General features: G+C 42.9%; 1 protein-coding gene across 1 annotated transcript; it reads left to right on the forward strand.

The window, feature by feature from the left end:
* The first annotated feature begins 1151 nt into the window (after positions 1-1151).
* LOC132832756 (class I histocompatibility antigen, F10 alpha chain-like) lies at positions 1152-25229 on the forward strand. Its single transcript, XM_060850886.1, has 7 exons — positions 1152-1277; positions 3473-3733; positions 8555-8830; positions 8935-9213; positions 21360-21476; positions 23245-23304; positions 23417-25229. The coding sequence occupies exons 1-7, from the start codon at positions 1226-1228 to the stop codon at positions 23557-23559; spliced, it is 1188 nt and encodes a 395-aa protein (XP_060706869.1). The 5' UTR covers positions 1152-1225; the 3' UTR covers positions 23560-25229.
* The last annotated feature ends 700 nt before the right edge of the window (positions 25230-25929 follow it).

The following is a 25929-nucleotide window of genomic DNA, read 5'->3' on the forward strand; positions in this document are numbered from 1 at the left end:
TCAGTGTGACTCCCTCACTCACTCTCCCCCTGTCAGTGTGACTCCCTCCCCTCACTCTCCCCCTGTCAGTGTATCTCCCTCCCCTCACTCTCCCCCGTCAGTGTGACTCCCTCCCCTCACTCTTCCCGTCAGTGTTCTCCCTCCCCCTGTCAGTGTATCTCCCTCCCCTCACTCTCTCCCTGTCAGTGTATCTCCCTCCTCTCACTCTCCCCCTGTCAGTGTGACTCCCTCACTCTCCCCCTGTCAGTGTGTCTCCCTCCCCTCACTCTCCCCCTGTCAGTATGACTCCCTCCCCTCACTCTCCCCCTGTCAGTGTGACTCTCTCTTCTCACTCTCCCCCTGTCAGTGTGACTCCTTCCCCTCACTCTCCCCCTGTCAGTGTGACTCCCTCCCCTCACTCTCCCCCTGTCAGTGTGACTCCCTCCCCTCACTCTCCCCCTGTCAGTGTGACTCCCTCCCCTCACTCTCCCCCTGTCGGTGTGACACCCTCCCCTCACTCTCCCCCTGTCAGTGTGACACCCTCCCCTCACTCTCCTCCTGTCAGTGTATCTCCCTCCCCTCACTCTCCCCCTGTCACTGTGACTCACTCCCCTCACTCTCCCCCTGCCAGTGTGTCTCCCTCCCCTCACTCTCCCCCTGTCAGTGTGACACCCTCCCCTCACTCTCCCCCTGTCATTGTGACTCCCTCCCCTCACTCTCCTCCTATTTGGTGTGTTTCTCTGTGAAGTGTCTGTGTACTGGTCACAATATTAAAGAGGTTGTCTAACTGTAACATATTGATGCGTAACTCTTGTCTTGAGTGGATGCAGTTTAACCTTTCCTGGGTAGTGAGGCCAATGTCAAAATGTGTACTATTAGGACAAGGATTGTTGTGAATCCTGTGTTTGTTGTTGAGCTGGTGGCTGACCCTGTTCACTCTCACTTCCACTGTTTCTTAATTCTCAGTCTGAATCACACAGTGTGAGTCAGCTTACTGGCAGCTGAGGCAGCTTGTGACTGTTCGTCTTTTTCATTGGTTATATCCCTGAGATGGACCAATAGTTGATACTCTGCGTTCTGGAATTTGAGTTCAGGAAATGACCAAAGTTCAAGGTGAACAGTTAATTCGATTTTATTGTTGTTCTACTGTATGTTCCAGTGTGCAAACATTAATTGATCCCCACCCTCAACCCCAGAGTGTTTTATTCCAAGTCCCTGGTTAGAATAAGGACAACAAATTCCCAGAATGTTGCTGATCCTTTTCACCATCTCCCTGTGTTTTTCCCGGGTCTCTCCCGGTAAGTACAGAACTCAGCTTTCCGTTCTCTCTCTCTCTTCTCCAGCTCAGGGCAAAGACCGGAACTCTCCTGGGATTTCACAGGGATGGAAATGTCAGTCGGTTTCTGTCAGGAATTAATGTCACAATTGTACTAGTGAAGAGCTGAGGGGCTAATTTCCTTTCATGTCTGTCTCACTCACTGTGTGTCTATGTTCTTTCTCTGACTTTCTGTGTCTCAGTGTACCACAATTTGTGTGTGTGTGGGTGGGGGTGGGGGGTGGGGGGGAGGTAGTGGGGGGTGGTGCTGTGTATCCTTCTGCATGTATGTGTGTCTTTCTCTGGAGCTCTGCTTCTCTCCTTCTGGATATTTTTTCCTTTGGCCCTGTCCCTCTATCTCTGCTCTGTCTCTCTCTCTCTAAGTATCTCACTTTCCCTTTCTTTGTATCCCTATGTTTCTGTTTCTTCTTTGTCTCTGTCTCAGTCTCTCCGTCTGTCCCTCCCTTTCTCTCTCTCTCTCTCTCTCTCTTGGTTCTCTCTCTGGTTCTTTCTCTCTCTCTGGTTCTCTATCTCTCTCTCTCTCTCGTTCTCTCTCTGTCTCTCTCTGGTTCTTTCTCTCTCTGGTTTTCTCTCTGTCTCTCTCTGGTTCTTTCTCTCTCTCTCTCTCTGGTTCTTTCTCTCTCTCTCTCTCTGGTTTTCTCTCTGTCTCTCTCTGGTTCTTTCTCTCTCTCTCTGGTTCTCTCTCTCTCTCTCTCTGGTTTTCTTGCTCTTTTTTTCTGTGCTCCTGCCACTTTCCGTGGACATGTTTCACTGTCTGTTTCATTGTTCCTTTCTGTCTAACAGTCTTTCCCCATCTCTCTCCCTGTGGGTTTGCTCTGAGGGAAACAGCTTTTTCTCTCTCTTTCTCCTTCCCCACAGATTTAAAATGAGCTGTTGGTTTCTGAAGCCCAGTGGTCACATGAGTCTGAAAGTACCTGATGTTGTCTGCTCCTCATTAGTAGCCTCAGTATTTGGATAGGAGACTGTCTGTCTTAAAATACCAGGGACAGTCATCTTTAAGGCTCCCGCAGCCAAGTCAGAAGGTCTAGATCTGAGTCCCACCCTGGAGATTTGTCATAACAAGTTGATTCAAAATGCTTACAGCAGCCTGTTTAATGCTTGAACTGAAAAAATGGTTGACAATAAAAAGGCAGCTTCCAGGAGCATTTTCTTTCCTATCAGAAATCTTCCGATGTATAGACTCATAGAGATGTACAGCATGGAAACAGACCCTTTGGTCCAACCCATCCATGTTGACCAGATATCCCAACCCAATCTAGTCTCACCTGCCAGCATCTGGCCTTATCTCTATTTTCACTCACTGAAGATTCACTGATCCAAATCTTCAGGTCTCTGGATTATCAGATTTGGGATCTAGATTGGGAGGCGCAAATCAGGATTCTGGGATTGTCTGGGATTCTCCACAACTGTTCTTAACATGGACTTCAGAATCAGAGACTTGGGTTAGGTATATACACTCTAGAAACACGCTCGGCCAGGTAAAGTTACCCAGTTTAATTCCTGGGTCGACCAGTGATCAGCTAATCATTACAACCAGACACCCTAAGCCTGGGACGATATCCTGAGGAACCTGTACGGAGACGTCCTGGAGCTGAGATAACTGAACTCCAAAAACTACAACCGTCTTCCTGTGTGCTCCAACCAGCGAAGAGTTTTCCCTTGATACCTCGAACTTCTTGATGCCATATTTGTCAAATGCAGGATAAAGGGCTGTGGGAGCAGGCAGGAAGGTGGAGGTGAGACCAGGATGAGATCAGCCATGATCATGTTAAATGGAGGAGTGGGCTCAAAGGGCTGAATTGCCCACTGCCACTCCTAATTCGGGCCAGTCACTCTTTCCTCACCTCTTGAACTGAAAGAAGTAGCTGAAAAAGCAGAAAAGGGTCAGGTTACAGAAGTCTCCACCAGTCGGGTCAATGCATTCAGTATCGACCCTGATCAGAGGATGTGTGCCAGTGTCTTTGGGACTTTTTCAGCTGCCGTTAGAGCTATGGTAGGTATGTACTGGTGTGGATACACTATCCAGATTTCAGCATTCACGCCATCATTCTGATTTCACACCATCACTATGTGGGTGAGTTTTCCTTGATCAGGTGGTAGTGTTTGTAAGTGTTTATTCAGATGTCCCTTGAATGTATTAATGTTTATTTTCTACAGACAGGAATGCATTTACAGTTATGTATTTAGCTACCTCTGGCACTGCTGATTTACCTGAGTATGTTGGAGTGGGAATGATCAATGGAGTTCCAGTGGCCTATTATGACAGCGGTACCCCTCAGATAATCTCCCGTCAGCAGTGGATGACAGATGCCTTTGATGAAGAATACTGGGAATATCTCACAAATCGAGGGATTAAACATTGTGCCATTGCAAAAGAGAACTTGAAGATGATAATGAAGAATACAAACCAGACATCCGGTAAGAGCAACAATACACATACTTCCACTTTGTTGTTTCTTCTTCACCCAAAGCTCTGTTTCCATGTGATGCAGTGATTTGTGGTAGAGTGTAGTCCTTTCGATTTAGCCTACTATATTCACTGCTTGTGATGTGGTCTCCACACACTGGAGAGATCATGCACACACAGGTGACCATTTTGCACAGCATTTCTGTTCCCTCTGTGACTCCAGCTTCCTGTCAGCTGATGTTTTAATGATCTACTGAGTTTCCGCCCTGACCTCTCTGGCCTCAGTCTCCACAATAGACAAATGAACAAGGCCAGTGAGGGTGAGGATAGGGTCAAGGTCACAGAACAGATTACAAGTTGGCTTCAAGACAAAATAGAGAACGGGAGTAAAAGATACTTATTCAGAGCTGCAGAAGGTGGGAAGTCTTCAGACCTGGGACTACTGCTGTTCACAAATTACATCAATCCTTTGGACTTTGGAATCAAAACTTTTATAAAGTGCAGACGACATGAAATTGTAGGGAGTTGGCTGTGTTTTCTAGGAATTGGAAAGTTATTTATTTGTGAGTAGCTGCCGATCTAGGTGGGGGGGAGAAGAAAAGGAGATCTTGCCATATAAACATATTATTCACTAAAATCTGCATTTCAGCTTAGCAAAGCCATTAAACAGTGAACCAAGCACTAGATTAGATTACTTACAGTGTGGAAACAGGCCCTTTGGCCCAACAAGTCCACACCGACCCACCACCACACATTTACCCCTTTACCAAACACTACGGGCAATTTAGCATGGCCAATTCACCTGGCCCACACGTCTTTGGACTAAGGGAGGAAACCGGAGCACCCGGAGGAAACCTCACACAGACACGGGGAGAACGTGCAAACACCACACAGTCAGTCGCCTGAGGCGGAAATTGAACCTGGGTCTCTGGCGCTGTGAGGCAGCAGTGCTAACCACTGTGCCACCGTGCCACCCACTAGGTTTTATATCTAAAGGAGCAGCATTGAAAATTGGGGAAACTATGCTAAATTTGTATTGATCAGTTACTCAGATCACAGACTGCAACTCTTGTTACCATATTATGAAAAGGATAAAACATTGGGCACTGGAGATGGTGCTGAGAGGATGTATAACATGGGATACATATCAGAATGCTGTGTTTTTCCAGCACCACATTTTTCAACTACATATCAGAAAAGAATTGAAAGTTGAGTCCATTCTACCTTAGAGGCAAAAAGGCCTCACGAGTGCATATTGGAGGTTTTAATAACTTTGGAAGATTTTGATTGAGTTGGAGAGAACATTTTTGGGGAAAATTATTCAAAGCCTTAATGTAAGATAACCAGAGAAACCCAAAGGAGAATTTAAACGTTTACGCAAAGAGTAGAAAAAATGTATGACTCGCCACCACAGGGAGTTATTAAAGTAAATAGTATTGTTACATTTAAAGAGAAGCTAGAGTATTTTGAGGGAAAGGCAATAGATGATTACTAATGTAGGTTTACAGCAAAGAGGATGGGAGGAGCTCAGGTTGAGCATAAGCACTTGCAGGGACTGGTTTAACCTGTTTCTGTGCCAGGAATCCTGTGTAATCCTTCTAAACACTCAATTTCTGTTCCTTTACCCACCAACACTCCCTTTGGCTCTGCAACACCAACTCCTTTGTCATTTAACCTCTCCCCATTCCAGTCTGTCACTAATCTTCTCCCTTATTCCATTTCCACTCTCACTTGCTCAAAACCTGTTATGTATTGAAAAACTTTCCCCGTCTGACAAAGGTCATCAACCTGAAATTCTTCCCCTGTCAGTGGATGCTAGCTGACTTATTATCTCTCAGCTGACTGCTGTGTTCAGTGAGTGCCAGGTGGGCATCCATCTGTAGTTACACTGCAACCCATGACCCTTGGGTGTACATACAATGTATGGGCAATCCTGTCCACTGTATTACAGCGTTCAATCAGGTAAACCAGGCTAATTCCCTCTTTGATGGGATTTTTGTGGAACTGACAAGGTCAACATTTGTTGCCTGTCCCGAATTTGACATGAACTAAGTGACTTGCTCAGCCTTTTCAGAGGCCAGTTAAGAGTCAACCAGATTGCTGTAGGAGTCACATGCTGACAGACCTCCTGTTCTTAAGCACATGTAGTGAAGCAGATGGACAGATTTGATATTACAGTGGATGGTTTCACTGCCAACAAACCATATTCCTGATTTTATTACGATCCAGGACAAAGCAGCCCACTTGATTGCAACCAAATCCACCTCTTTTGAAATTCACTCCTGTCACTATACTGCACAATTCCCCACACAGTGTACCACCATACTATGAATGGCACTGCAGTAATCCACTTGGACTTTTTTTTTAGATTAGATTAGATTACATTAGATTAGATTACTTACAGTGTGGAAACAGGCCCTTCGGCCCAACAAGTCCACACCGACCCGCCGAAGCACAACCCACCCATACCCCTATATTTACCCCTTACCTAACACTACGGGCAATTTAGCATGGCCAATTCACCTGACCCGCACATCTTTGGACTGTGGGAGGAAACCGGAGCACCCGGAGGAAACCCACGCAGACATGGGGAGAATGTGCAAACTCCACACAGTCAGTCGCCTGAGGCGGGAACTTGTTTAACAAAGTCCTCAATCTAACAAACTCCATTATCCAGAAAGACAAATTGGCGTTTATTAACACCTTCAGCTTCACTTCCAAGTCACAGAGCATCCAAAGTTGTTGAAATCCTGTCCAATAACAGTGAATGGTTAATGATGACTGGAATACTGATAATGTTCACTTGGGTGCCTGTCACAGAGGGATGAATCTGTTTGCAGTTTAGGCGGTATGAGTTGTCGAGAAGTGAGGAATGCAGCTGTGCTCAGCTGGGAGAAAGAGGGAAAATTTACATATACTTCAGGCTTTTCATAACCTCAGGGCAGCTCATCTCCAGAGAATCACTGCAAGAATATAGGAAATAGAGGAATCGACTTGAACATCGCAAGCTCCCATGGCATAATGTGACAATGATCCCCACTTATTATGATGTTGAATGAGGAGTAAATATTTGTCAATAAAGTGTGGCACTGGAAAAGGCACAGCAGGTCTGATGAAGGATTATGCTCGAAACATCGACTCTCCTGCTCCTCAGATGCTGCCTGACCTGCTGTGCCTTTTCCAGCACCACACTTTGTTGACTCTGACTCCCCTCCTCGTAAATATTAGTCAGCAGACGGAGGATAACTCCTCAATGTGTCATCAGAATGCCATGGAATCTTTTACATCTCTCATCAGAGAGAGAGAGCTGCTGGTCACCATACCTCAGGCAAGGGGACAGATTGGGGAGGAGAATCCTTCATGGTAACTTCAGCTGGTGTGGGAATTGAACCCATCTGTTGGTTTACTCTGCATTACAAGCTAGCCATCCAGCCAGCAGAGCTAACCAATACCCTCAGGTTAAGTAATCACCAGTTCTATCTTTCTGTGATGAGAGAGCAGCCTATGGTCCAGTTGGATGATGGTGACTTCACCTTGGAGATGATGCTATATAATGTGAGACTGCTTCAGCAGATCTCTTATTTGCTTTGAAGTAAGGTTGAGCTCTGATTCTATGCTAAGACTAAATCTCTGTGTGGGTATATGAATAGGAAGGGATTAGGGGAGTACGGGCTAAATCCAGGCAAACGGGACCAGACTAATTTAGGATATCTGGTCGGCATGAATGAGTTGGTTGAAAAGGATCTTTTTCTGTGCTGTGCATCTCTATGACTGTGTCTCTATGAAGCCAGAAATCACATGACACCAGATTATAGTCCAACAGGTTTATTTGAAATCACAAGCTTTCAGAGGGTAGCCCCATCATCAGGTGTAGTGAGAGAGAAGCACACAGACAAGAATCTGGGCAGAGAGATCAAAAGATCACAAAAGTGGTGTGAATGGAGTGCCAAATAAGAAGTCACTGCAGCTGACCAAGAGTGTTAGACAGTGAGAGTAAAGTGTCAACAGCTGAATAACAACTGAAGGGGTGACCTGTAATCCCATTAAATGAGGCAGAGAGATAATTCCAAAACATTAAAAATACGGTGGTAATGGAGACAACCCAAATGCCTGGAATAACATGGAATAAAAACGGAAGCTGCTGGAAAAGCCCAGCAGTATCTGTCCAGAAAAACCAGAGGAAGGGTCACCAGACCCAAGACATTAATTCTGATTTTCCTCCCTATATGAGAGGGAGTACAGGTTTGGCATTTCATTTGAAAGATGGACAGGCGTTGTGGAGTGTGGGGCGATGATTGTATGACCATGAAGGGAGCAGAACGCAGGAATATTGTAACAGAGAGGCTCGTGCAGTGATCCTATCTCGTGAGCTCATTGAACTTGCTTTATTAGCTACACTCCCCAGGAGATGAGTTCCTCACATTGATTTCCTTGCTGGTCCTTTGTCATTGACAGTGCAGGTATTGCCAGGATGGCTTCATGTCCCTACAGGGGAACAGGTTTTACCTCCTCCTGTACACCCTCAAAACTAGGATATACTTCCCAAGTTCCAGAGAACTGCTTGGGTTTCACAAGATGAAGATATTCACAGACAATAGATTTCTTCCATGCAGGTGTTCCTTCAGTACTGTGTGCAAAATTGGTTTTACAGTAATAAATCCTGCTGTAAACAATTCAATAAAGAAATCTATTGTAATAATCAGCTAGTTTAATTTTACTAGTGTTGCAATCCAGAGCCCACAGAGAAACCTATTACTGAGCGCACAGGGAAACCCATTACATATTAAATTTTCTAACAATAGTACCTTTTGTTTACCGTTCATTACTGACAGGAATTCACATTTTCCAATGGATAAGGAAAGTTGAAATAAATGATGACAGCTCCACTAATATCACGATGCGATTTGGATTTGATGGAAAGGACTTTATTAGCTTAGAGCCAGACAGAATGAGATGGATCGCATCCAATCACTTTGCAGTGAAAACTGCAGAGAAATGGAATTCAGATGAATCCTGGAACAAATATTGGAAATGGCAGTTGGAAATAGAACTTGTTGAACGCTTAAAACTACGCTTACATTTTGGAAAGGAATATCTCAAAAGGACAGGTATTTATTTCAGTTCTGATCTAACCTCACTGATCTATGAATCCGTTCTCCCATTCCATTCAGTGTCTGTCTGTTGTTTGTGTTTTCACCCTTTCCCATCACAGTTCAGCCTGAAGTGTTCATCTCCAGGAGGGAGCCCAATGGTCAGGACAAGCCGCTCACTCTCTCCTGCCTGGTCACTGGGTTTTATCCTGCAGACATCGAGGTGACCTGGCTAAGGAATGGAGAGGTCATGTCTGAGACCCAATCCTCGGGGGTTCGACCGAACCACGATGGGACCCATCAGATCCAGAAAGAGATTGAGATCAATGCTGGGGATGAGGATCAATACTCCTGTCAAATTGAACACAGCAGCCTGGCAGAGGCCCAGCTCTATCAGTGGGGTAAGGGACTATAATCGATATTCATGTGTGAGGGAGAAAGAGAACAGGGAGAGTGTGTGTAACTAAAAGGATCAAATGAATGAGATATACATAGTAACAGGCAAGAGAAACTGAGACTGCGCCGAAGAAACAGATTCAAAAAAAGGAATAAAACAGAAAGAAATGTGGAATGGTAAAATGAAATACGTCACTAAGCAAGCTATATATTTTTACATTTTGTAATTTTTCTGATGGTTTGGCTGCAGGATTTTTGAATGAATTCAGAGTGCCACGTAGCTGTTTGTGTAATGGCAACAGACCACCGGTTAATTGTACACTTAAACCTTCTGAGAAACTGAATTTACCAGAGATTTGGTGAAGACATTTTGTCAAAATGATGTTTGTCACAAATCACATTTAGTTGGAGACATCGTAATTCCTTGACACCATACAAAAGCATATTAAATATTACAATGACCTCAATCATTCATGCAAAACATGAGCTGGTATGTAAGTGGGGACCCAATAGTTAGAGACAATCGAGCAAGGTTTTGTTTGGCATCTCCAGTAACTGGTGAGAGTTTTATCTTCCAGCTGGTATACTGTAACATAATAAATTTACCAAATGAGTAACTGGTTAACTAAGTATACAAATACATTTAGATGAAGATAGCAGCACTGATAGTGTGTCATAATTGCAATAAAATGACAGGTCGTGCAGTGTACTGCAATTTTAATGAACCATAACTATGGTTAGTGTAAGCAATTTGAACATGTTTATATCTGAGTTACCGAGATAGATTTGGAATTGCAGACATGACAGTCAGAGAGAGGGTGAGGTACCAGTTACATTCTTTAGATTAAGTAGAACTTTAAAGTTGGCCGACTGACCGGGGACAGGAGAGTGTGACTGTGAGTCAGGCAGATGCTGGGATTCAGGATGGAGTGGTAGGGGAGACTTGGCCAGTAATTGGGAAGTATTTGCCAATGAGATTAAAGACTGTAAGGTGGATGTATGACTAATTGTAGCACTGTGGTTCAGGATCCGGTTTGTTGCTGGGGACAGGGTGTGTGGAAAGAATTTTGATAGTAATGGGATATGACGATTCTCTGCAACTGTGAATGAGAGTTCCCCAATGTTTGTGTTCCATTGCCTGGTGCCTTATTAAGGATGTCTTTTCATATCTAGAGATGAAATTGGACTGGAGGTCAAGGGCAGCAAGGGGATTGAGTTGTTGTGGTCCATGCAGAGCTAATGATAGGAATAAAACTCAGAATGAATTTTCACTGACTGAGTTTGAGGAGTTGGCATGTGCTAAAATGCAAAACCTCAAAGATATTTAGAACAAAGAACAAAGAAAATTTACATCCCAGGAACAGGCCCTTCGGCCCTCCAAGCCTGAGCTGATCCAAATCCACTGCCTAAACCTGTCGCCCAATTCCTAAGCATCTGTATCCCTCTGCTCCCCACCTACTCATGCATCTGTCCAGATGCATCTTAAATGAATCTACTGTGCCTGCCTCTACCACCTCTGCTGGCAACGTGTTCCAAATGCCCACCACTCTCTGTGTGAAGTAATTGTCGCATATGTATATGTGGTTGGGGGAGACAGCTGGGACCGAGGGAGAAAGTTGTTAGACTGATACAATCAATATACTCTGCATGAAAAATTAAAAAGTTACACATCTCATAGTTCCTATTTAGCAGTTACATTCAAATCTATTAAGAAAACTATGTATACCTGGATTGTTATCTCTGCCATGTGTTAACCTGAATAGGATCAGATGGATTAAATGTAGGCTCAAAAGATAGTTTAAAGAGAAGGGGTCTTGATTCACGGGGCACTGGTACCAATATTCAGAAAAGAGAACTTTTTTTCAGGATGGTTTGAACTGGGCTGGGTTCATTGTCCTGAAATAATATATCTGGGCAGTCTTGAAACTGATGGTTTGAGGCTGGCAGGTTTGGATGATAGGAGACTTAGAAATCTAATGAGGGAAATAGAGACAATGGAACAGTGGAAAGATTTGGGCATAAAAACAAGAATGGGAAAAGACACAGAGTTTGACATTAATACTGCAGCAGAGAATAAGGTCCATGCAAATGGTAGTACCAAATACTCAGAGGCATTTAAACTGAATTTGCAAAGTATTTGTAATAAGATGGATCAACCATAGGTACAAGTTAGAGATAGATGGTTCATATCTAATCATCACTGTGAAACACAGTTTACAAACTGACCAAAGCTGGGGAATAAATATCACAAGAATATAACATTTTGGAAAGACAGGAAGAGTGGTGGAGGAGGAGGAGGAGGAATAATAACCTTACAACAAAAAACATGGTAAAGCAGGACATTTCCAAACCTGTCAGCCATTCCCCCTCCCCAGTGATGTTGCAGGATTAAATTTTAGTGTCTCTAGCTCCAAGATGGTACTGGTGGTGAGAGGGGCTCAGAGAGAGTTTTGTCAGCTGTAAGACCCCTTCAGATGTTTGTATTTTTGTTATGTTGTTTCATTGTCTGTTCTTCGAGATCCAATTGCTGCTACAACCATGATCTGTAAGATGCTGGGTCTTCCCTTTTTTCCCAGGGCTAAAACTAGTGACTGTAAAGCCCTACCTTTTAAATGCAAAGAGCTGTCCCACAAACCACTTCACCTGCACCACCCCTCTCCCTTAGTCCTCTTCCCGCGGTTTTCAATCCAGAGTCACACACAATCTGAAACTTTAAAATGGGGTCCCATCAAGATAGTGTTTGGGTAGCACTGTCATCACAGCAGGACTGGGAAAGGAAGTTGGTGCAGAGGATCAGGAAGTAAAACACGTGCAGATGAAGAGCAGGAATCACAAGACTCAGAAACAGAAGTGGAACAGTTTAAAGGCCCCCTCACAGCGATTTCACTGAGACAGAGAACATTAAGCAAAAAAAAATAGTCGAAGCATGCAACAAAGAATATGCAATAATGTTTGTGAGATGTTTTCTTTTTGGATTTGTATCTAAATAGGAACTACAAGACATAACTTTTTAACTTTCATTCGTGTAGAGTATATTGATTGTAACTTTCTCCCTCAGTCCCAGCTCTTTCCCCCTCCCCCATATATATCCAGACATCAATTAGTCATCAACAACCAGCAACCAACATCTCTTCTAATCCTTACTACAGTAATTTCTGTATTATTAGTATTGAACGGATTTCTAAAATAGAAAGTTGCAGAATCATCTATGGGTCAAGTGCAAGGTACTTTCCAGCTTGTGTTATGCAATGAAGCACAATTCAATTAATAATCACATATTAGTTGACTGTATGATAAAAGGTATTCATAATACAATGAATTCCATCTTAAGTTTGGGGAAAAAAACTCCAGTCTCAAATCGTTAAATTGTTACGAAGGGGAAATTAACTATAGTGCAATTGTAAATAAAATTACAAGGTATAATGCTTAATCAATGGAGAAAAATATTTAAAACTACATGTTCAATGAAAATACACATGATTGAGAAAAAGGACTGAGCAAGAATAATCTAATTGTGGCCTGCTAAAGAAACTAGGAAGAAAATGGGGTAAAAGATAGAACAGAAAAGTAAATCAACCAGGGATATGAAAGCAGATCTTTTACAAATAAATCAGCTAAAGTAAACATTGATCACTTAGAGGCAAAATAAATTGTAATGAGTGATAAAAGAATGAGAGACCTTGTACAAATATTTTGGCTCTATATAAAAGAGGTAACGTTACATTCCAGAAATAGGGAGTGATCAAAGAGCGAACAATAAGGCAATTCAGACCAGCAGAAACAGTCCAGTGCTCACTGAGTGCTTCAGTAAAATGACAGCCAAGATTTAGTGCTCAAGAACTAATTGTGTCTCAGATATGCTCACTGCTACTTGCCCATGACCAATTTCAAGTCCAAATTCCTCTCTCCTCCCCCGCCAACCACTAAGAAGGAAGCTAGGAATAAAATGGAGTAAAAGATAATGAATGACGGTGAACCAATTAGAATATAAAAGCAGATCTTTTATTATATTGCCAGGCAGCAAATCCAAGACGTAGAAGTAGATTTTCAACACGTATAAAGTTTATAATAAAATGAGAGTGGATGTGACAAGGACATGGCAATTTATAATATAATTTAACAATGACATCAGCTGTCATGTGCAGGAGCCTGTAAAGACAGGATAGAATGTTCTGTGCTTCTGAGAGATGAACTTGCAGTGTTATATATATTGACGTAATTTCTAGGGTTTGTAAAACTCTACTAGAGTCAGTCTGAGGGCAGTCATTATAGTCCACATACAACCTGAAGGAGTTAGGATAGCTATCTCTTCAATGCGCAGAACAGAACACTCAGCCATATGTCTCATGACAACACAAACCATGGTAATAGTAAGTAGAACATAGAACATTACAGCGCAGTACAGGCCCTTCAGCCCTCGATGTTGCACCAACCTGTCATACCAATCTGAAACTCCTCTATTCCATGTACGTCCCTATGCTTGTCCAATGACGACTTAAATGTACTTACAGTTGGCCAATCTACTACCAGTGCAGACAAAGCATTCCATACCTTTACTACTCTCTGAGTAAAGGAACTACCTCTGACATCTGTCCTATATCTATCACCCCTCAATTTAAAGCTATGCCCCCTTGTGCTCGCCATCACTATACTTGGAAATAGGTTCTCCCTGTCCACCCTATCTAACCCTCTGATTATCTTATATGTCTCTATTAAGTCACCTCTCAATCTTCTTCACTTCAACGAAAACAGCCCCAAGTCCCTCAGCCTTTCCTCATAAGACCTTCCCTCTATACCAGGCGACATCCTAGTAAATCTCCTCTGCACCCTTTCCAAAGCTTCCACATCCTTCTTATAATGCAGTGATCAGAACTGTATACAATACTCCAAGTGCAGCCATACCAGAGTTTTGTACAGCTGTAGCATAACCTCATGGTTCCAAAACTCGATCCCTCTATTAATAAAAGCTAAAACACTGTATGCCTTCTTAACAACCCTGTCAACCTGGGTGACAACTTTCAAGGATCTGTGTACCTGGACACCGAGATCTCTCTGCTCATCTACACTACCAAGAATCTTACCATTAGCCCAGTACTTTGCATTCCGGTTACTCCGACCAAAGTGAATCACCTCACACTTGTCCGCATTAAACTCCATTTGCCACCTCTCAGCCCAGCTCTGCAGCTTATCTATGTCTCTCTGTAACCTACTACATCCTTCATCACTATCCACAACTCCACTAACCTTAGTGTCGTCTGCAAATTTACTAACCCAACCTTCTACGCCCTCATCCAAGTCGTTTGTAAAAATGACGAACAGCAGTGGACCCAACACTGACCCTTGTGGTACTCTGCTAGTAACTGGACTCCAGGATGAACATTTCCCAACAACCACCACCCTCTGTCTTCTTTCAACAAGCCAATTACTGATCCAAACTGTTATTATCTCCCCCAATCCCATTCCTCCACATTTTATACAATAGCCTACTGTGGGGAACCTTGTAGAGATTCTGATTTAATCATGTATTGGAGCCACAGGAAAACATCAGCAGATAACTTCAAAAGAGGTAAAGAAAATATCAGAAGACTCTTACTGGGGCAAGCCAGCCATGATGTGAGCAGCAGTCTTCAAAAACTCAGAGAGCCTCCTCACAATAACGTTGAAGAAACAATTGTACCTAGCAGCATTAAGTTGTGTGCCATTGAGCAGTGACATCAGATCTTTATGTTCCACTCGGAAGTCAGGCCTTTGAGACAGGTTGGAAGAGAGCACTGCAGATTCAAAATCTCCCCTTAAAGGCATTCAAGGCCCATTTCATCCTAGACCAATACCTGCAATCAAGTGAATATGATTTATTCAGAGAGCCCAGATTCCAGGGAAATCCATTGAATCATTTCTTACAGGCCTGTGAGAGTTTGTTAATTGACACGGGTGTGGAGCATTGAGAGTTGAGCTTATTCATGATCGGGTCATCATCAGACTCTGCAGTGAAAAGCTATTCGGTTTTTTTCGGGATAAACACTGGAATTTAACACCTAAACAAACAGTTCATTACAGTATTCAAGGCAAAGGAAAAACACAGAATTGGGCAATAATGTGGGAAAATGCCGAAATTTTCGATGATTCAGTTAGTCAGGTAGATCAGAAGTGCCAGGGTTGGACAGTTTGAGTTATAGGGAGAGGCTGAATGGATTGGGGCTCTTTTCCCTGGAGTGTTAGAAGCTGAGGGGTGATCAGGTTTATTAAATCATGAGGGGCACGGAAAGGGTAAATAGGCAAGGTCTTTTCCCTGGGGTGGGGGAGTCCAGAACTAGAGGGCATGGGTTTAAGGTGAGAGGGGAAAGATTTAAAAGGGACCTAAGGGGCAACATTTTCCTGCAGAAGGTGGTACGTGTATGGAATATGTTGCCAGAGGATGTGGTGGAGGCTGGTACAATTACAGCATTTAAAAGGCATCTGGATGGGTATATGAATAAGAAGGGTTTGGTGGGATATGGGCCAAGTGCTGGCAAATGGGACTAGATTAATTTATAATATCTGGTCGGCATGGACAAGTTGGACCGAAGGGCCTGCTTCCATGCAGTGTATCTCTATGACTCAGTGAGACAGCCCTCCTCACTCAAAAGCCTGTGGACACAGGGAAAGAGCAGGAAAGTAGAAGCTAGGGATAGGAATAATCTCATTTGGCCCCTCCAGCCTGCTCATTATGACTGTGGCTGACCATCCAACTCATCACCCTGTTCTTTCTGCTTTTCTCCCATTTTCTTTGCTACCTTTAAATGCGATATCCAACTCTTTCCTGAAATCATACAATGTCTTGGTCTCAACTGCTTTCTGTTGTAGCAAATCCCACAGGGTCACCACTCTCTGGGTGAAGAAATGTCTCTTCATTTCAGTCCTAAATGCTTTAGCCAAGTGTCCTTCGGCTGTGGCCCCTGGTTCGGGATAGCAGTACAGCAGCTATTTAATCGTGTTCACCTAATGGAGCTGAGCAAACCATGGAGTACAAGAGCAATGGAGGAACGGCCAGGAGTTGAAGGAAGACCGGTCACTTGCAGCAATTTCTCAGATCAAAAATTATAGCAAAAGGGAAAAGAAATGACACCTCGAAAAACCAGATGCTTCAAGAAATTGGAAGTTAAAAAAACATATCTCTTATGGATAGTTACGGAGGAAAACCAGAGATTATGTTCAGTCACCCTAGAAACAAAAGGCTTCGCAAAAGAATTTAAGATAAGCACTGATGTTGGTATGACAATCTTGGCAAGCCTTTTGCAATGGCTCCAAGAAGCAGTTGTAACAGGCAACGCTCAGATTGCAGTTGACATATTGTCTCAAGATACAATGGATTCCAAGTTAGATTTAGACTTTGTTGTCACGTGTACAAAAGTACAGGAGTGCAGTGCAAAGTTTTCAATGTTGTCCCACACAGTGCCATCTCAGGTACAAGTACTTAGGTACAAAAGCTTAAGAACGAATAGAAAGAACAAAGTTAAAAGCTAAACATTGCAGTTGCTCTTAGCATAGCTGGAAAAATTAAAGAATAAAATGAAACGACACAGTCCTTCTTCACATTATGTCAAGAAAAAGAAATTAAAGCTAAATGTTCAGCCATTGCTGAGCTGTTCTGGAACTGCACTTCCTAAAAGAGCTCATCCTCCTACATTTTCTACACACTCGCTCGATGTTTCGTCATCACTGCAAATGTCAGGGGATCCTCCATGGCTGTGTTGGATCTCAGGGAGGAGAAAATTAGAACTGCAGATGCTGAAACTCAGAGTCAAGAGTGTGGCGCTGGAAAAGCACAGCCAGTCAGGCAGCATCTGAGGAGCAGGAGAATTGACATTTTGGGCATAAGCGCTTTGGGCTGTAAGCACCACACTCTCGATGCGTAGAATCTCAGACTGACCAACCTCTGATCAAGGTGCCACCCAAGCAGATCCTCTGTCTCACCTTTGGTCCATGCACAGGCATCTGGAATTCACTGAGAGTCCCGGGTCAGGCCCCAGATGCTGCCTAACATTAGACATCTAGCTAACCGCCAAATTCACCGAGCCCGATACTGCTGCTGCCACTGCCTTGCCCCAGAAGGTAAGTTTGTAGACAAAAAAAACTTTAAAAAAAATTAAAACTGAAAGAAAGAAAACAATTAAAGAGAAGGAGGAAGAAGAGCAGGCCAAATGGCCAAGACTACTCAGCCACCATCTTGTAGAGGTGGGGACTGCCATAAGTCTGCACAGGGCTGTCACCACAATCGAGCTCTTCAACAGAGTTAAAATAATATGAGAAAGAAAAAAAGGATGAGGAAAGAGAGGGAAGGAGAAAAAAAGAAAAGAAAATTGGGCAGAGTGAGCGATACCCAAGATCAGAAGCCCTACTCTGCTGCCGTTGAATAAAAAGATTTGGTCTTTGTTATGGGCAACAACAAAATGCTTCTACTTCTGAAACAAATTGTTTGCCGGCTTCTAAGAAGAAATTTCAAAAAACCAGGGACAGCTCAAGGTTGGTGCAGAATAGCCCACATCAGAAAATTCTGTCAAGAGGGTTGGGCAAGTGATCAGCTGTGATGGAAGCATCATGACCTTCGCAGACCATATTGTATGACAGTGGTCCACAATTTGTGAATTGGTACTTTGTGATGGATGAGTTTTCAATCTTTAATCACAGCCTGCCAACACCAAAGGCAATGCCCAAAGAAATTCTTCAGAGAGTCTATGGAGATCACTTGAGGAAAAACAAGTTTAGAGTTTGCATGTAATGAATGACGGTCAGGAACTATTTTTAAAAAATGGTGGATTTACTCTGCCACACATGTATAATCCAGAAACGGCCAGGCACCAGCAGAACTATGATTTTTTTTCTTGTAATCTCTTAGACAGGCCCTGGAAATTTGGAAATGGACCTCTTCCACTTTCAAGGGAACCAGCATTTTTTATCAAAGTAGATATTTCTCTATGTGACTAAACATTACCAGACTTCACACTATAACTGAGGCAGTGATCAAGTCACTGTGGAACATCTTTTCACAAAGGGCTTTCCAGACAAGTTTGTTTTAATGAGTGGTCCACAATTTGTGAATTAATCCTTTCAGAGATTCACACCATCCAAAAATGCAAATAAGGAGCTGAACTGGCAGCTGAGGCGACTCTGCAATTCATTGATGATCTCGAAATGTCTTAAACTCTACATTCCCATCTACCCCGAAGACCTTTGAAAATTAAAGTATACTGCATGCATCAACTCTTCTTTATCAATTCTCTTAGGAACTCCAATAAGCTCATCAAACATGGTTTTCCATTCACAAACCCATGCTAACATTGCTCAATCAGATCATTATTAGTCAAATGTCTATTTATCCCTTTCTCTATAGAATTTTCCTTGCTACTTCTGTAAAGCTATAGACAGTTGTAAAAAATGAGGTCTGCAGATGCTGGAGATCACAGCTGCAAATGTGTTGCTGGTCAAAGCACAGCAGGTTAGGCAGCATCTCAGGAATAGAGAATTCGACGTTTCGAGCATAAGCCCTTCATCAGGAATAAGAGAGAGAGTAGCCAAGCAGGCTAAGATAAAAGGTAGGGAGGAGGGACTTGGGGGAGGGGCGATGGAGGTGGGATAGGTGGAAGGAGGTCAAGGTGAGGGTGATAGGCCGGAGTGGGGTGGGGGCGTAGACAGTTGTCCCCAGTTCTCTCTCTCACTTCATTCTTAAATAGTTGGGTGTCATTTGCTATTGTTCAACCTGCAGGAATCATTCAGAATTATAAAGGATGTTTGAAGGTAATCACCAATACCTAACCCAAAGCTTATCTTTTATAGTCACCCCCTTCAACACTTAAGGATGTAAAACATCAGATTCAAGTGATTCGTCTACTTTCAACCCCTTTAATTGCTCCAATACAATCTTCTTTACTCATACTAATATCCTTCAACTCCTCATTCTCCCTAATCACTTGGATCTCTAGTTCTGGGAGACTTATGCCTTTTCCTCCTGCAAAATAGATGCAAAGTAATCACTTTGCGTCTCTGCCAATTCTATATTCCACATTTTAACTTGTCCTAACTCTGCCTTTAATGGACTCATTCATTTTAGCCAACTGTTTCCATTTTAAGTATCTTTTGAAACTTTTCCAGTTTATATTTATATTTCTGCAAGATTAAATTTATAATTTATTCTTGCTTTCCTCAAAATGTTCTTGGTCCTCAGAATTGCTGCTGTTTCAGGCAATATTATAGGCTTTAATTATAACCAAATCTACTCCTGAACTTCTTTTGTTTGTCATGATGTCTAGCTTTTTTGAGTTTGGAGGAATGGATAGTTGCTGAGGTCATTAGAGTAGATTAGATTCCCTTCAGTGTGGAAACAGGCCCTTCGGCCCAACCGACCCTCCGAAGTGTAACCCACCCAGACCCATTTCCCTCTGACTAATGCTCCTAACACAGTATGTGCAATTTAGCATGGCCAATTCACCTGACCTGCACATCTTTGAACTGTTGGAGAAAACTGGAGCACCCAGAGGAAACCCACATAGACATGGGGAGAATGTGCAAACTCCACACGGACAGTTACCCGAGGCTGGAATTGAACCTGAGACCCTGGTGCTGTGAGGCAGCAGTGCTAACCACTGAGTCACCGTCCCACCCATGTAATAGTTATTTAGAAGACATGCCTGTACAAAGGAAACGGGTAGTTTTTAAAAAATATTTGCTCAATTCCCCTCAATCAATTTGTGCCTCATGCCTTCAGCATTTCTCTAGATGGAAGTGGTCATGGGTTTGGAAGGTGCTGTCTAAGGATCTTTGGTGAAGATGAGATCCCTGATTTGGGCTGTTAATCTGGTCAAATCAGGGAGCCCTAGCTGACAGATAAAAGCAGAGGTGACAGATAAAAGCACTCTGATCTGGTTCTGAGGGAGCTGGAGTAATGTCTTTCCACATGTAAGTAAAGGGTGACTTGGTGATAGGATACCAGCCTCTGTGGAATTATTTCAGTAACTTTAGGTCATCCACCTTGTTGTGAATGCTGTGTGCAGTTACTTGACAGTGCAACTTAATATGGCCCAGAGTTGGGAAGTTAGAAGAAACAGTCCTCAGATAGGCAGAGCAACCGCATTCTCATAGTGACCAAACCAGATTGGAATGTTCAGTAGGACCCAAAACGTATCAATACTACTCAGAGCAAAAAAACTGAATGAGTGTAATGACCATAAACTGTGAGATACTGAGAAAGAATGCATCGACTATTATACAGAATTACAATTACATCACGGCAATGGTTGAAGACTCTTGCCCTTGGATCAGTGGTGATGAGAGTAAGACCAGAATAAACTATAAGATGCTACAAAGACACAACCTGTGAAGTTCAGGTATTACTGTTGGTTGGGGGGTGTTAATGGTGGAAGAAATGGTTAAAAAGCGTCCAAGTTAAAGTTGAGAGAAACTTGGGGGCACTGTAGTATTATAATCATGCATATGATGATGATGATATAGAACATAATATCGTGTTTGATTTAATCAGATATATGTACAAGATGGTGAAAAAATGATGGAATAGTTTTTACTTGTAAGAGACATTTGTACAATTACTCTTTTTTTCCACAACAGTGTAAATAAAAGACTTTGCAAAAACCTATTAGAGACAGACAGCAGTCATTATTAAGTAAATAGGGAACCATTACCACCCATAGATTTCAAAGAAGAGACTGGGGCAGTTATCCTCCCATGTCCTGAATAGATTGTTTTTTGTTGTTGTATCAGACCACAGGGGCTGCTCTCTCATTAGAAAGGAGTGGCTGGTGGTGATTTAGCCTGAGGGCCACCTGACCTCAGGCAAGGGAAGAGGTTGAGAAGGAGAGTCCTTCATCATAACCTCATACCATGATGGGAATTGAACCCTTGTTACTGGTGTCATACTGCTCTGTAAGCCAACAAGCCAGCCAACTGAGCTCAACCAATTCCCCTTGAATAGAGCAATGAGCCAGAAGCCTTTAACAATACAGCCAAAGCTGGCCTTTATTTCAGTGGAAATTAGGTGTTTGTCTGCCACCTCTTGGTAATGTAATCCTGGGAGCAATGACAACATACAAACAGGCTAATTCAGAACTGAATGGGTTCAGGGACAGAGGAATAATCATGATCTTATTCAAATGTGTTTCAGAAGTCCCAGGAAACAGCGCTGGACACTCACATCTTGAAATGTTAGGATTCATGATCACTCCACTGGCTATTATAGTTGGAATAATCGGATTAGTAATGTGGAAAAGGACGCAGAGAGGTGAGTATCAGAGGAAGTAGAATATCAAACCAGGCAGTCTCAACCATCACTAATTGTTTTCCCTAATGAGACAGCATCCTTACTGTGCTCTGGGACTCTGGTGGCTTGACCTATTTATCTGGGTAGTCTAGTTCAGTTTCTGTTCTGTTGTAACCTCTAGGATGCCACAGAGATTTAGAAGGTGAGTCCATCATGGTAACCTAAGCTGGAAGGTGATTGAACCTCTGTTGTTGGCATCACTCTGCATTGCACTGTATTCTGGATGTGGTCTCACCAAATCCTTGTATAAATAAAGCACAATCTCTTTACTTTTGTATTCAATTCCCTTTGCAATGAGCAATAATATTCTGCTGGCTTTCCGACATTCCCACATTGGCTGAGATTACCATGAAGTACACTCATTCTCGACCTCTCCAGTTGCCTAAGGTATGGTGACCCTCAAGTTAAATCACGACTTGCTGTCGCTTTTTCTCTCTCTTTCTCTTTCTCTCTCTCTCTCTCTCTCTCTCTCTCTCTCTCTCTCTCTCACATGAGAAAGCAATCCTATGGTCCAGTCAGTACAACTAACCTCTTGTAATTTGTGCACAAGGATGCTCAGATCCCTCTGCATGTCAGAGTTCTGTAATCTCTCACCATTTAGATAATATGCTACATTTATGCTCTTTACCACAAAATGGACAATATTTTAATTATACACTATTATCCACATCTTTGCCCAATCACCCAACCTATCAATATCCTTTTGTCACCTCCTTGCAGCTCCTTCACGATCTTCTTTCCCATCTGTCTTTGTGTCATCAGCAAATTTAGTAACCATACCTTCCGTCCCTTCATCGAAATAACTGTTACAGATTACAAAATGTTGAAGTCCCAAAACTGAACTTTGTGGTGCATCACCTGTTACTTCTTGCCAGCCAGAGGATGACCCAAGTTATGCCTACTCTCTATTTCCTGCTTGCTTGCTCATCTTCTCTCCATGACAACATGCTCCCTCCAACAATGTGAGTGTAGGAATGAGTAGGAAAACAAAGCTGAGGCAGAAGATCAGACATGGTTGTATTGAAGAGTACAACAGGCTATATCAGCCACTGAGCTCAAGTTGCTCTAATTTCTATCTCTCTTAACCTGAGCATTTCCAGCAGTTTCGGTTTGAGTTTATTTATTTAGGTTTACTGTTTCCCATTGTAGTCTCTCTCACTTTTGTACACACCCCAGCATATATTAAAAGCGGGGTGAAAAAAATAGTAGTGCAAGACACATGAGAGCCATACTAATGTACAACGTGAAAACAGACCATTTGGTCCAACTCGTCCATACCAACCAAATATCCCAACCTAGTCTAGTCCCATTTGCCAGCACTTGGCCCATATCCCTTCCTATTCATATACCCATCCAGATGCCTTTTAGATGTTGTAATTATACCAGCCTCCACCACTTCCTCTGGCAGCTCATTCCATACATACACCACCCTCTGTGTGAAAAAGTTGCCCCTTCGATCCCTTTTATATCTTTCCCCTCTCACCCTGAACCTATGCCCTCTAGTTCTGGTCTCCCCCACCCCAGGGAAAAGACTTTGTCTATTTCCCCTATCCATGCCCCTCATGATTTTATAAGACTCTATAAGGTCACCCCTCAGCCTCCAATGCTCCAGGGAAAACAGTCCCAGCCTACTCAACTTCTCCCTGTAGCTCAAATCCTCCAACCCTGGCAACATCCTTGTATCTACGTGCATACATTGACAGTTAAAACTCCTAATTCTTGCCCACAGGTAAACCTGGAAACCTACAACAACAATGCCATGGGAAGTCTGGAGAAGAACATCAAACAGGTGAGATTCCAAATTTTTCCAAACACTGATTAAATCACTATAATGTATTTCTATCCACATTTACACTTTTCCCAAATGTTGCACAGTTGACGGTGTTTAATGTTTTTATTAGTTTCTACGCAACCATTTCTGGAAACGGGACCCACTCTCCACCAACAGGAAGCCACGGATAATAAAGTGGAACTGGAGCTAATTGAATCCCACACGTTACTCAAGTCAGAGCCTGTTCAGAGAGACTCAGAACCTGAAACCTGACCCAGTGGGAGAAACCAAACTCCTAGCGAACAAGAATTGAGTCTGGTTCTGACAGATGATGTAAATAAAGTGTAAAGTAATCCAGGTAATGACATTCTCCTAATCAAGTACAAAGAACAGGAATAATGTGGGTTTTACTGAGTCCACATCCTGGAACTAAATCATCACCTGAAGAATAATCAGACCCCAAGAATTTGGAGGAGCTGAGCGGATGAGAATGATGACTGAGAAGAACAAGCTTGTTCACAAAGGGAGGGAAAAGCTGAAAACAGTTTCAATGGTATTAAAATAGAAGTAACTTCCAAAAATGTGTTTTTCAATGTTTCAAACAGTGGTGAAAAATTATTAACAACAAGCATATTAAAGGTAGGACATTGAGTGTGCTGCATTTGAAGGAGAGAGACAGTTTTGAAGAATATAACCAATAGAAACAACACACCGTGTCATTCGAGAAAGATTGGCTGAAAGAACAAGTTATCCAACACTGTGCAGCCGCAAATGATGAACAAGTTCCTCTGTTGCGCTCTCTCGCTTTGGAAGTTCTACACAGGATTATCACCCGGGTGAGGGATACTGTGAAAGACAGAACACCTTCAAATAGTGAGCAGTCAGTTACTGGGATCATTCAGACATTCAGAGCAAATCTGGGGGATGAGATACAGATTTCACAAGAGACAGTGGGACCTGTTACTATTCAGTCTGAAAAGGTTAACACTCAGAACTTCAAACAAGAAATTGAATGTTTTATCAGAACAAATGATCTGACTGAAAGGGTTAAAAACTGGGAGCAGGACATTGCTGGGAAAATCACTGTTTCCCCATCCAGTGAATTGTCCACAATGTTATGTGGCTGTGGGGAGCAGTGTCCCTTCTGTGGAGGCCTGTGTGATTGTATGAACAGGGAGCACACACAGCACAGCGCTGAATATCACCGGAGCCAAGAGCTGAATGAATACAGAAACAACATGAATGTGAAGTTAAGATCAGAGAATTAGACAACAGCTGTTGCCAGTTTCACAAATAAGGACATGAAATGGAATCCACATTGTGAGAAGGCCTTCAGAGATCGCAATGACCAGTGTAGACACTGGAATGTGCCTTCTGATAGCAGCATCAAAACATTAGACCTTTGGAAGAAAGACAAAACATTCAGCAGATCTGACAACATCTGCGGGGCGACAAACAGTGTTAATGTTTCAGGCGATTATCTTTCATCTGAACTGGGACAAGTTTGACATGTGATATGTTTTATGCAGATGAAATGAGAACGTTTGGAATATGGTGTAAGGTGGGAGACACTATGCACCAGAAATTCTTTTGTCACTTAGAGTAACAGGATCGTACTGAGGCAGATAAGAAATGAGAAGTGAGTCTGCTGTAGATGAGAAGTGAGTCTGCTGTAGAGGTCATGGTGTCAGTATTTTAAAAGACATTGCGGTTTCATAGCTTGTGACTTGAGGGTATGAAGATCTCATACTCCATCTTACCTCAGCTCACTTGAAGCATGACACCGACTGGCAGCATGTTCCTCTGCGGTCATCTAAGCATTTACTGTTAGCCCAGACACCTATGTGCCTCAGGAATATAATGTTTGTACATAATAGTCAACTGTAATCAGTATGTGCTGTATTCGTCAATATCACAATTGAAAAAAAATGTTTTAAAATTGAGGACTGTGGAAGGCTGTGTATTTGAAAACACGTTTGCTGGAGCTCATTGTGAGTTGTGTTTACAGTGCTGCTTTGTAGGCAGTGAGGACAAATATCATGCCACTGGGGCGTGTTCATGCAGAGTGAGATTTGGCCAGCAACAGATTGCTGTTTGGTTTATGCAGTTATAGTCGAGAGTGTGATGCTAGAAAAACAGCAGGTCAGGCAGCATCCGAGGAGCAGGAGAATCGATGTTTTGGGCATAATCCTCTCATCAGGATTGGAGGAAGTCCTAATGAAGGGCTTATGCCCAAAACATCAATTCTCCTGCTCCTCCAATGCTGCCTGACCTGCGTGCTTTTCCAGCACCATAATCTTGTCTATGATCTCCAGTATCTGCAGTCCTCACTTGCTCCTCCTTTGTGCAGTTATAACCAGATGTGGATGCTGAAACTCATAAACTTAACAATAACTCTTAGGTTAAGGGGTGGCATGGTGGCTCAGTGGTTAGCACTGCTGCCTCACAGCGCCAGGGCCCCAGGTTCAATTCCAGCCTCGGGTGACTGTCTGTGTGGAGTTTGCACATTCTCCCCATGTCTGCGTGGGTTTCTTCCCACAGTCCAAAGATGTGCAGGTCAGGTAATTGGCCATGCTAAATTGCCCATAGTGCGAGGTGCGTTAGTCAGAGGGAAATGGGTCCAACCGGGTGGGTTACTCTTCA

The sequence above is a fragment of the Hemiscyllium ocellatum genome, chromosome 35 (assembly GCF_020745735.1).
Source record: "Hemiscyllium ocellatum isolate sHemOce1 chromosome 35, sHemOce1.pat.X.cur, whole genome shotgun sequence".
Lineage (NCBI taxonomy): Eukaryota > Metazoa > Chordata > Chondrichthyes > Orectolobiformes > Hemiscylliidae > Hemiscyllium > Hemiscyllium ocellatum.

Excerpts from the sequence above, each read along its gene's own strand:
- LOC132832756 (XM_060850886.1), top strand. The coding sequence starts at position 1,226 with ATGTTGCTGATCCTTTTCACCATCTCCCTGTGTTTTTCCCGGGTCTCT. Across the intron at positions 1,278-3,472 it reads TTTTTCCCGGGTCTCTCCCG|ACAGGAATGCATTTACAGTT; the intron begins GTAAGTACAGAA and ends TATTTTCTACAG. Across the intron at positions 8,831-8,934 it reads GGAATATCTCAAAAGGACAG|TTCAGCCTGAAGTGTTCATC; the intron begins GTATTTATTTCA and ends TTCCCATCACAG.